Source organism: Drepanopeziza brunnea (assembly GCF_022702325.1).
Source record: "Drepanopeziza brunnea f. sp. 'multigermtubi' strain 214-2 chromosome Unknown ctg19, whole genome shotgun sequence".
Lineage (NCBI taxonomy): Eukaryota > Fungi > Ascomycota > Leotiomycetes > Helotiales > Drepanopezizaceae > Drepanopeziza > Drepanopeziza brunnea.
Window position 1 is genome coordinate 2,940,593 of NW_027094082.1, and position 12,228 is coordinate 2,952,820.

The 12,228-nt window shown below is 56.2% G+C and overlaps 3 protein-coding genes across 3 annotated transcripts; 1 reads left to right on the top strand and 2 right to left on the bottom strand.

Moving 5' to 3' along the window:
- Window positions 1-245: 245 nt before the first annotated feature.
- Window positions 246-1,175, top strand: L3040_009511 (uncharacterized protein; the record flags this gene model as incomplete). The annotated part of the gene is made up of 1 exon (XM_007293375.1): window positions 246-1,175. The coding sequence occupies one exon, from the start codon at window positions 246-248 to the stop codon at window positions 1,173-1,175; it is 930 nt and encodes a 309-aa protein (XP_007293437.1).
- A 1,002-nt stretch (window positions 1,176-2,177) lies between these two features.
- On the bottom strand, window positions 2,178-5,004 carry L3040_009512 (uncharacterized protein; the record flags this gene model as incomplete). The annotated part of the gene is made up of 2 exons (XM_066155989.1): window positions 2,178-4,859; window positions 4,987-5,004. The coding sequence occupies 2 exons, from the start codon at window positions 5,002-5,004 to the stop codon at window positions 2,178-2,180; spliced, it is 2,700 nt and encodes an 899-aa protein (XP_066010259.1).
- A 2,083-nt stretch (window positions 5,005-7,087) lies between these two features.
- On the bottom strand, window positions 7,088-8,879 carry L3040_009513 (uncharacterized protein; the record flags this gene model as incomplete). The annotated part of the gene is made up of 2 exons (XM_066155990.1): window positions 7,088-8,667; window positions 8,726-8,879. The coding sequence occupies 2 exons, from the start codon at window positions 8,877-8,879 to the stop codon at window positions 7,088-7,090; spliced, it is 1,734 nt and encodes a 577-aa protein (XP_066010260.1).
- Window positions 8,880-12,228: the final 3,349 nt, after the last annotated feature.

Sequence of the window (12,228 nt, forward strand, 5' to 3'; positions counted from 1 at the left end):
TGAAACCGGCGACTCGACGACTTTACCCACCGACCTCAAGCACTTCAAACCGTAGGTAGATAGGTAGGAAACAAAAGCCGCAATGGAAAGGAGGAGGGAGGTGGAGAGCGACACGTCATTTTGTCCCGAGGGACGACGGTGGTAGGATATGGGTATGTATCTGTGACCGTGGTGATAAAAAGGCCGTCTCGGCCCCGTCCCATGCATCACATTGAAAGTCAACAATCGACCATCGCCAACCGACAATGGCCTCCCAACCACTCACACCTCACGACCTCTCCATCCTCGAGAAGATCAAGGATCCGGAAGCCAGCTCACCACCCCGCCTCCTCCTGGACGACAGCCTCGCCCGGGACCCCAACATCCCCGACCCCAGCCTCTACAGCCAGCTCACGACCCGCGAGCACACCATCCTCTCCTCGCTCCAGCAGGCAGAGCTCCAGATCGCCGGGCTCGAGCCCGCATCCCCAGACCCAGACTCCCCGCTGCAGCAGTACCGAGCAAGCGTCCGCCATCTCGGCGCCCTCATCGCCACCCACCCCAACTACGCGAGCGCGCGCAACAACCGGGCCCAGGCGCTACGTCGCCTCTACGGAAACCTCCTCCTCGTGCGCTCCTTCTCCGCTTCCGCCTCGCCCTCGCCCTCGCCCTCCTGCCTCTCAGCACCAGGAACCCCGCCGCCGGCCGACCGCAGAGCGGCGGCCTCGCCACCCGCGCTGGACCCCGCCCCCTCCGAAGCCACCTTACTCTCAGCCTCGGCAACGGTCCTCTCCGACCTCGACACGGCCATCGCCCTCCTCGCCCCGCGGACGCCCGCCACGCCGCTGTCGCCGCAGGCAGCCAGGACGCTCGCGCAGGCCTACACGCAGCGCGGCGCCCTGTACCACTTCACCGCGAAGGCGCTGTCTGCTGCTGCTGCTACCCCCCCGGACCGCGCCGAGTTGAGGATCCCGGCGGGCAGGAGGGAGAGCCGGTGGGGGCCGGTCGAGTTCGAGGAGGCGGCGAGCAGCGACTTCGTGCTGGGCGGGCGCTGCGGGAGTGAGGTGGCGAAGGCGTTGGCCGTGGCGGCGAATCCGACGGCGAAGCTGTGTGGGGAGATTGTGAGAGGGGCGATGAGGAAGGAGTTTGCTGGTACTGGTGCTGGTGCTGGTGCTGGTGCTAGTGAGAAAAAGTAAGGACTTGGATGGCATGGCGATCTGGGGGATTGGAGTTGGAGGAGTTGGGGGGTTGAGCAAGCACGCGCTGTTGCGCTGAAAGATGAGTTGCTTGAAAGAAAGCTGAGGCCAGACAGATAGGTGACAGGAGGCTGAGGCCCAATTAGGCGTCGAAAGAAATAGACCATAGCCTGAACTAAACGTGCACTTCGGTCAAAATTACTGAACCGAAGGTGGCAGTTCGAGATCCAACAGCGAAGCACTGGCTGGCTTCCGAATAATTGAAGACCTGTAGAGAACACCCAGAATTAGAAGTCCTGTGAGCCAGAATCTGAAGGGCGATGTATCTCGATTCTCTGATCCTCGCTTATGTACAGAGGAACCAGGACTCAAGCTATCTGGTTGCGTACGTGTTACCAGGAAGCATGCATCCACCCATCAGAGATAGCCTCGATCTTCTCCCGCCCCTCCGTACAGCAATAAACAATAGTCGGTCTGTTCGTAAAGAAAGGTAGTAGGAAAAGACCCAAACTCCAGCCCAGCCCAGTGACCATCAATGCACCAAACGCTCATCTCGCTCGCAAATGCTGGGGGGAAAAAAAGCACGCAAATCAGGAGGGAAGCTGCAAAGTACTTCGCATGGCAAAACATTCCCTCCATCGCCGTTGGTCGTAGTCCAGTATTCGTGTTGCATGTGCTGGTTCGTGAAAGATCGTGTTGTTCATTCTCGTCGATAGCATGATGGGCATGCTTTTCTTGCCACTTTTCCGCCTGGAGAGTGTCCAATCAGGAGCCTGCATGCTGGCAATCCGAGCAGGGGTAGCAATTTGTATCTTATCGTATGCAAGGCGTGAAAAAGAAAATCGTAAAGGTCGTTACAAGATCAAACATCTCGTTTCTCATCTCTCGTGTTAACCATCCGATCATTCTGGCTCAACTTTCTATGATTCTGGCTCAGCTCTCTCCAACCCATCGCTCCTAGATAGCCAGATAGCAGTAGTAAATAAGAAGCAAGATGAATGTTTAAAAACAATCATCAGGCCAATCAAAACTCCTCTTGCTAGAACTGTTGCTCATACCCTTGTGCGCCTCACGCTCTTCACTCTTGATCTCAGCAGGTCCATCAGCACTGTACTTCATGTGAGCAGAAGGTGGCTTCGATCGATTCTTCTGAGGCTTGCGAGGGGCAATGTGCTCTGCAGTGTTGATAATCTCCCCGCTAGCCAGTCTCACAGACTTTGGCATTGGCGGCAATGGTGGTATACCGTTGATTGTCTTCTCCTGAACCTCGGGACCTTGCTGGCGAGATACCTTGGGGGCTGTTGCCTTGGGAAGGTTTGGAGCATTGAGAGTCCTCGGGTGGCCAGGCACGTTTTGGGATGGCTTGGTGTAGAAAAGGCCTGGACCGGTGAAAGAAGCCGACGAAGGGGGTGGGGATGCGGATTGTTGGCGACCAGTCGATGGAACCGCGACGGGTTTGGTACTCTGGTAGACACGGCTGGATGGGTGGGGGCTGTAGACTGGTTTCTTTGACGGGCTTCGTCCCAAGGCCTGCTTATCTGGTGGAGCAGGGGCGGTTCGAGTAGGTGGAGCAGGGGCTGTACGAGTCGGTGGTGGTATATCCTCTGAGCCTCTGGGCTTAGACTTGAGCGAAGATTCAGGTCCTGGGTGTACAGCATCGTGGGGAGCTTTCTTAGTAGGTACAGAAACCGAAGAAGTCTTTGAGCCTGGCACAGTCTTCTGTATCTTCTTGGGGTAGGTCAGGGTGATGGTAGGGCCGGTGCCTCTCGGGTTAGTGGTAGAGCTGGTGGGTTTCTGAGCAGGTCTGGAAATCGACGAGACTTCGGAGATGATGTCTGATTCTACGTCGTCGATGTCCTCCGAGTCCGAGGGTTCAAGAGGGATGAAGTCGTCATCTTCAGATTTGGACTTTCGCTTGTTAGAGCGGCCCCCGGCGGGTTGCACAGGTTTTGGTGTGGTATCCTCGACTTCCATGGTAGAGGACGCTGGCTTTGTTGCAGTAGTCCCGTCGGCGCTTTGGAGCGTGTCGCAGTAGCCAGTGACACTCGGATTTTCCTGAGCTGTTCCCAGATCTTCCGTGCCATGTATGGCTCGAGTCTCTCGGTTATCTCCGACGTGTGATGTGTACTGGCCAGCTTCTACCTTCTCGTTGATGGCAGATGAAAATACCTGACGAGTATCGCCCATCTCATAATCCGTTGTAACGGCCTGTCCAATCCCATTACCCGTCTCCTCGTGCTCGTCGTCCTCGTCGTCTTCCACTTCGGAGCTTACGAACCCGGCCAACAATCTCTCAGAAGGCAAGCTCGGCATAGCACCCGGCACAAATATGGCCCTAGAAAGCCTAGAGGTTGTCTGAGAATCAAACGAACCCTGAGAAGAACGCTTGGCGAGCGAAACGTGAGCCACATTCGTATCATCCGGCACAGGGTCTTGCAGAGCCTCCGCAAGCTGCTGTCTCGCCTGCTTGAGCCTCTCCTCCAAATTGCTAACACGCTTCACCAGCTTCTGCTGCTTCTGCAAGTCTTTTCTCGAGGCTATTCTGCGGGCCTGATGTTGTTCACCAATGCCCAGACCGACATTCGCAGTACTCGTGCTCTCACCCGTGAACGCACTCTTGATATTGGTCAAGCTGGCTTTCTTCAGGTTCGAGAGGGAGGGTTTCTTGAAGTTGAACATCGACTTGCCACCGGGTGTCGATGTGTTCGGTGTCGCCAGGGATGCAGTGTAATTTGGCATTGGGGTAAACTCTTTGGGTGGAAGGTCCACGCGTGGAGGTTGCACACAGACTCCTTCCTTTCTCTTCTCATCAATCGATGTACTGCTTCGCGCACTCGAATAGTCGACATCTCCAAACTCGATCCCCGAGTCGTGTTTCGCAGCCGAGCCTCTCTTCTCCGCTGAGGGAGGGGGAAACGCTCTTGGTCCATACGCAGAGTCCCTGAAATGTCCGCTCTCCTTCAGCTGCTGGTATATCTTCTCCGCCTTCATCTGTCTCTCCTGCAAGACTCTGCGCTGGGCCGCTTCCTCGTCATCCGCAGCCTGCTCCTCCTTCGTCCAGAACTTCCAGTTGGTAGGGTTGAAGCTCGCAGCAATGGTTTTGCCAAAGCGGAATAGGCTTGAGGACCGCGAAGCGTCGGATACGTTCGAGGATGCCGAAATCGATGAATGAGTATGGTGCATAAATCGACCTCGAGCCGTATTCCGACCACGGATGCCCTCTCCGCATCCAGCATCACTGTGTTGAGATAACAGCTCCTCCTCCGCGGGGCCGAGATATGGTACAGGTGGAACTTGGCTAACACGATCGTTCATGCTACCTTCGACAAACTTTGAGGGGGGGATAGGGGCGCGGGCACGGCGGCCAGAGGGTGGAGATTTCTTGCGATGTTGTCTGGCTGGGCGGGGAGTGAGGCCACCATTTGGGCTGGCGCTGACGAGAGGCCAGTCAGCGCTGCGGTGTCTCTTTTCCGAAGGGTATTCTCCCTCGCCCTCTGCTCCATCCTGCGCGGTGGTCTCTCGTTGTTGTTGATCGTTGGGCTGTCGAGAATCGCGGTTGCTGAACAAGCGCTTGGTGCCCGGGACGGGGGTTGAGTTGCCAGAATTCGACTGGGACTGAGGTTGCGAATGCGTAGAGTAGTCGGACGGGTGTCGTTCACCTCGATCTCGGGATCGAACTCGAGCCTGTGGTTTCCACGATCAGCCTCCACGTCGATCTCCCATGTTGACAGAAAAGATCACGCCGGATTGCATGCCAGACGCATCCCACGAAGCGTAAGGGCGGGGGAAGGAACCATCGAGGCGGACCTACCTGGTATCGGGACGCCATCTTGCCGGAAATAACTCAGCGATGGGTTTTCATCCGTGGCTCCTTCTGTTGTGGGTGTCTGTGTCGAGTCCGTGTACCGTGGGTCGTAGGTCGTCGTGGTTGTCAGGATTGTGATGTTTTCTTTGTTTACTTCGGCCGGACCGCGATTTCTTCGGGCCGCGATCCTCTTCCTCCCCTTTCTGCCCTCCGACTGGCGAGGGGAAAACGAGAGAACAGAGTGCAGATGGATTGCATGAACAAGAAGCGGTGAACGAATCAGCTCTTCATGAATCAATGTGGAGATTGGCGGAGCTGAACGAACCTCCTGAAGGGTGCATCGTCCATGCTCGCAACTCGCACGAACAAGCTATTTGTGGTTTTCATATCCACGGCAACGGGGCCTAGCTGTGGATCCACGCTAAACTTTAATCGGGGCTCCCTATTTTGGAACATCAACAACGTCAACCATCGAAGTAGGTACACTCACTGTACGGACTGTACTCACTGCACAGATCTAACATCCTGATAGAAATAATAGATCCATCTCCGAGAATGCCTTAGAACATCATACCAGCTAGCAAATACTCCAAAGTTTCCGAATTCAAAACATGCATTTACTACCTTACGTATAAGCCCCTTTCAAGTACACTACGACTTGTCACATCTACAGAGATGGATGTACTTCTACGGAAATATAGTGTCGAGATTCTCAGTCTTCTCCCCCTCCCTCTCCAAAACAATAAAAATAAAAAAAAATAAAAAACCGCCCACACATAGAAAACCCCATCAAAGACCAAAACCCCCATCACCAATCGCACAACAGAAACAAATGCATACCATACCACACCAACCATCAAAGCCCCCCCCCCCCCCCCCCCCCCCTCTCTCTCTCTCCGCAACCCTCACCCCCACTCCGTATACTACCCGCAGGAGGAAAATTCTTCCCATCTCCGACGCGGCATCAGAGCCAGAGCCAGAAGCAGAGCCAGAGCCAGAGCCAGAGCCAGAGCCAGAGCCAGAGCCAGAAGCAGAGCCAGAAGCAGAGCCAGAAGCAGAAGCAGAAGCAGGAGCAGAAGCAGGAGCAAGCAGGATACCCCAAACCCAAGAATCGTGATTGCGGATCCAGCTCCATGGTGGGATGGATATACCGTCCTGAAATTGTCGTCGCACGGCGCAGCCACCGACCGACCGAGACTTTCATCTCCGATTCGTATGGCGCCTCGTCGCGGTGTCGGTACCGGCGTACCTGCCTCGGGGCGCCTCGTGTCGCTACGATAACAAGCACGCACACAGGTACACACACAGACAGGGAGAGAGAAGAGGGGGAGAGAGGGAGAGAGGGAGAGAGAGAGAGATGCTCGGCCAGTCAGCCGGCAGGCCAGTCAGCTAAACGTCACAGGAATAAAAAAAATAAAATGGCATGGCCCTGATATTGTGGGGATAGGTGTAGAGTTTTCCTGGCCAGACTTCCCCCATCTCGAGTTCTTCTCAAGTCGATACATTCAGGTGAGGTCATACTCGGCGGAACTTATACTGCTTATCCGTCGATGAGGAAGATTTTCAAATCTCCTCCTTTTTCCCATCGACCGGCACAAGACCACAACACCCCCTACATTACAGAATGTCCGTCCCTTCCCCCTCTAGCCTCGCCTCCCTAGTCCAACATCCGCCCGTCTCAGTCCCAGTCCCATTTCCAGCCCAGCCCCATGCCCACAGACAAAAGAAATTTGAAACAAATGGAAAAAGAGAGCACGGTGCGTGCAGAGCGCTATCCACCCAATCTTGAGGCAAACAAGAAGCAGACAATTTGTCTTTTAGTTCAAGGAGAAGGAAGAGAGGATCGTAATTCGTACGACACGAAAGGTAGATATTTCATTGTAGTTTGTGCAAAGTCGTGGATCGTTGGCCTGGGAGAAAGAAACAGTCGTTAAGTTGATGGCGAGAGGGGGGGGGGGGGGGCAAGGAGCAGGGGAGTTTTCGATGCTCGAGGAGATGTTGAGCTGTCGTATCCCCACCGTAGAGCGTCATGAGGTATAGAACAGGCAAGCTGCACAAGCTCCAACGCCGAAGGGACCAAAATTCAAATGCAAAAGAAAGACCACGCCTAGTCCTGAGAAGGCAGTGAGCGGATGAAGTCGGACCCGTCGGCACGTTTGTAGGTCATCTTGGGCCGGTTCATCTCCTCGTCCTCCTCGTCGTCGTCGTCATCGAACGCAGCTTCCCCGTGGGAGCTTCCTGGACGCATACCGTTGTGCAGCGGTTGCGTGATGGCGGAGGAGCTGAAGGTAGAATCATACGAACGCTTTGAGCCCGCGTGTAGGGGCTCCGCTGGGGCAGGAGAGGCCGCAATAGCTGGCACGAGAGGGACAGGTGGAGGAGGGTATAGGCTGTATGAAGGTAGCCGGTCGGAACGGGGGCTCGGCGGAGGTTGCGAGAAATGATTCAGAGCTGAGAGTGGTGCGGGAGACGCGTGGAAACCGTCGGGCTTCTCGTTCAGATTTCTCAGGGGTGGTAAGCGAGTAATGGCCGGGCTCGGCGTCGGAGGCGCGTATGCGCGAGACGGAGGACGACTCTGGAATGAATCGATCCCGTGATAGTGAGCACTTGGCTGAGGATACGGTGCTGGCGGGTAGTGGGGCTGGCTGGCTTCGGATGCTCTCCTGAACCCTGGCTGTTCCACCATCTCTCGGTCTCGGTACGGCTCCGCGCCGTAAGTCGGTGCTGAGGGATTTCGCTCGTACCCGTAATGCTGGCCTGGCGGGGGGTGATGGGCAGGGTAGCGCGGATCGTGCTGGAGGGGACCTTGTTGATGGTACGCCGGTTGGGGAGGGTATGCTGGATGTTGGGGCGGCGGTGGAGGGGGCGCGGGATGGGGCGCCGGAGCTGCGAATTGACTCGCCCCGTTCTGATGATGATCGAATCCGCCTAGGTAGCCACCGGCAGGACGGATCGCTTGGGGGTCCGCAGGCGAGTGAGATCTGGACCGCGGGGCGTCGTGGTATGGTGCAATGGGTTGCCGGCCTTCCATGCTGTTGGACCTCGACCGGGCAAACGCCTCCTGCTCGGCCGCACGAGCAGTCCGCGCAGTACGAGCGTACTCGTCATCTTGAGACTCACCATCGTTGTTACCACCCTTATCATCCCGGCGTCGCATGCGAACATCGCGACGAATCCGCACTCGGCACCCCTGCTCGGCCACGGTCCGGCTCAGCGAAGTACTCTCGGCGAGACCCGGGAACTTCTTTGCACTGAAAACGGTGAACATATCCGACTTGATTTCCAAGCGCCAGTCAAATGAAGGGTCCGCCTCGCCTTTCGACCCCTTGGGGTCCGCGTCACGGTCCTTGGCATCCTTGGTCTCTTCGTACAGGTTGAAGCTGAGTATGTACCGTCCCTCATGGCGGACCGACAGATCCGGGAAGATGAAATATCCGGCCTCCTTGGGTCGATCGAGGTAGGCCATTCCCGAGACGGGCATTCCTGTGAGCACCGGGACCTGAGGCGCCGAGGTTTGCTGCACACGGCCATGCGCCATGGGGCGAGCCACTTCCAGGGTCGCGAAGAGGAAGAAGTTGGCCCCATAGCCGAAGGTGATATCGTGCCTCGCGTCGCCAATGCCGTCTCCCTCGTAGATCCGAAGCTCGACCACGGGTGGCGGGTCCACCGGCCGTCTATCGGCCGATGCTGGAGACATTGATTAGCGAGCTGCCTTGCCAGATTCGGGGGATGGATTGGAACCTACACTTCGCTCCTGAACCACACGCTCTTGCCCGCTCTGGCTGTTGGATCACCTTCAGCTCGTACGTGAGCTTCCTGCCGGTCGAGGTCATACGCGTGCACGCAGCAATGGTTGGATCCTTCCTCAGCGGCGGCATTCTCCCTGCCGCGGCTGCCATGGTGTCTGGATGCAGGTATCTAATCTACGGATCGTGTGGGATCACAATTGTTGGCCGAGTCGAGAGATCTCTGACCGACAACTTCCGACAACTTCCGTCGGTCTCGAATGTCGAGATGGGGATGCTGGCCGGCCTCCTGGTGGTCGAGCGTGCAGCCCGAGTGCCGGGACAGCTGTAGTGAGTGAGGTGGAAAATACACGCCAGTTTCCGACAACCAACTTGCCGGAAGCGATGACCAAGCGCCGACGCAGCGGGCGTTTCGCGATTGACGATCGGCCAGACTTCCGATGCCAATAATGCGATGGGGAGGTATCTTTCCCAAGACGAGACGGCAGTGCGGTGCGGAAGAGACGGGCGGAAGTGGCCTGGAAGGCTGGATTGCTGGATTGCTGGATTGCTGGGTGGCTCGCTGGGTTGGGCCGGGTTGGCTAGCCAGGTCTCTGGACGAGTGCTGTGAGAGGATGATCGATCACTGGAACGGGAAGATGTTTACCCACGACGGGCGAGGACAGAGTGGAAGGATGGATAAGTTTTGGGAACGTCGAGTCGAGTGGAGTGGAGTGGAGTGGAGTCGAGTCGAGGCGAGCCCTTTGACTTCGACTCACTCGATTCGAGTCTAATGATGTCGAGGTCGAAAAGGTCGAGAGTTGTGTTAAGATTGGAAAGATGGGAAAAGATGCGAACGTCGGATGGCATGCAGGGCAGACACGGTCAGTCAAGTCAGAGAGCCAGACAGTCAGACAGTCAGACAGTCAGACAGTCAGACAGTCAGACAGTCAGACAGTCAGTCGGAGCCGGGACGTGGGGTGGCACTAGCCGTAGCTGGTTGGGCTGAACGATTTCCAAGGGGCGGGGCGCGGCGCGGGCTTTCATGGGTCTGGCGATGGGTCTGGCGATGGGTCTGGCGATGGGTCTGGTTGTGGGTCTGGCTGCGAGTGGGTCTGCTGGCGGCGAATCAGCGATGCGCCGGATATCTAGCCGGGCTGGGCTCGCGGGGATCCGATTGCTGTGAGTGGCCAGGCCGGGCGGGCTCCACTCTTCTCGCCCGTCCCACCTCTGCTTTTGCTTAAGTACTGTAGGTACGTACTAGTAGTAGTAGTAGTAGGACTAAGTACAGTACAGTCCTGTACTGTACCTACTGTACTGTACAGCCTTCGGATCCCTGATCCATGCTAGTCCCCAAAGCGACCTAAACAAGCGACGGGGACTTTGTCTACGGGCATCCGCTCTTGCCCTCTTGACGCGTCGCTGCTGCCAGAAGACTACTAGTACTTGTACATGTGGTCCTACCAGTACAGCGCAACTGAGCATCCGCATCATCAAGCACGCATGGGTCCCGATGTCATGCAGAAAAGAGTCTGTACGTAGTAGTACTTGGTACTACAAGTACTACGTACTAACTACGTACTCCGTCTCCCGTCTCCCGTCTCCGTAGGCACCATCCACTCCCGCCGGGGGAGATGATGGAACAAGAGGATTTCCATATGATCCTCCAGATCGATCGTACGGTGCGGAGTGGGAGCGGGACGGGGACTGGGACGGGGACGGGGACGGGGACGGGGACGGGGACGGGGACTGGGACTGGGACTGGGGCTGGGGCTGGGACTGTGTGGTCAAATCCCGCAATCCATGAACGTACTACTACTACTACTACTTACTACTAGTACTACTACTTGGTCCTTGGTAGGAGTCCCTACTACGTACTAGTACTTACGCTGTCTGGATTAGCATCGGGATGATCACCCAGCTTGGGTCGTCTCCCCCGTCCCCGGGGCTTTGGAACAAGGGGCAGGCGAACGGACGCCACGAATCCAGCGTCGTGGGCCATGGGTCAGGGAAAGTCAAAAGTCCGTCAATCAGTCTGACACTACATAGCACGTGACCGAGACCGTTAGCCTATCACCCAGAAACCGCCCACGGGTTCTGAACTTCTGCTCCGATCTCTCGGTCTCTCTCTTGTCTTGTGCTACTTGTACATGCAAGTCTCTGTTTCCCCTCTCGTCCCTCTCGTCCACCTTTCGTCCCCCTCTCTCTCTTTCTTTCTTTCTTCCTTCCCCCCCTCTCTCTCCCCCTTCTCTCCCCCCTTCTGCCCCCTTCCCCCCCTTCCCCCCCTCTTCCCCCTTCCCCCTTCCCCCTTCCCCCTTCCCCCCCCCACTCCCCCCCGCTGCAAGCCAAGTTTAAACTTGCAGATTCAAATCTCGGTTCGTCGAATAATAGACTACTATCCCCCCCCCATGAATAAATGTCGGACCCAGTTTAGGCCCATAAATCATAGAGCGGTGGTTTCTTAATGGCTCAAAGCCCTGTCAACTCCACTGTATAGGCTAAATACTGGCTCAAAGATACTTTTCAAAGCTGAATCCTTATAAGTTGATTGGTTTAAGCCCTGGTAAGATTCCTTGCGAAATTATACTTTCGACATTTATTCATGGGGGGGGATAGTATCGCCTAGAAGGACCCTGCTTAACCCGCCGAGTCAAAGCGGAGCAGAGTAGCGCTCCGCTCCGTACAGTACGTACACGGCACTCGGCACTCAGCACTCACCACCCACCACTCACCACCCAGCACCCAGCCCTGTGCGAATCGTACAAGTACGTAGTAGTACTACGTATCGGCCAAACACCCATGCCCCCCCCCCCCCCCCCCCCGGCCCGGAGAGAGCGATGGATTCAGCAGCGACAACAACTCTAAAACCTCGGCCGCAGGCCTACGACAACTACTACTACGTACATACGTAGGTAGTCCCTACTCTACGATACTGATCATCTCAACCCCCAAAGAGAATCGCCCGTCGCTGCTGTCATGTGTCGGTGTCGGTCGGTGTCCATGCGTTTTTTTTGTTTTTTTTTAAAAAAAAAATCAGCAGCATTCTCAGCGCGCCATGTGTCTCGGTCCCCTGCCGATCATCGACTGACGGAGTATGGAGAGGTGATAATCGCACGTTGTCCCACGTTCAGAGAGCGCGTGGTGCCAAAGGAAAGAAGCAAAAACATGTATATAGTAGTAGGTATCTCAAAATTTGGCCGGCGCTCCGGGACTTGGGGGCGCTCGAGAGGGAAGAGGCGCTGCTTCGCTAGACATGCATGCACTCACTACTACCGTATACCTACCGAGATACAGGCCATCTAACTCGAAGAAGGAAGAAGCGATCGCAAACACGCCCCATCAGCTCAGGGAAGAGTCGCGCGTTCTTTTAATACCGTACCAGGTCCTGTCCGTTCCCCGCGTCGACCTTGCTCTTTTTTTTTCTTCTTTTTTTTTTTCTTTTTTTCTGGCACGACGACGAACGAGTACCGGAATCCAGATGTACGGGAATGCGGATGGACCTACGCAATATCCACTCACTCAC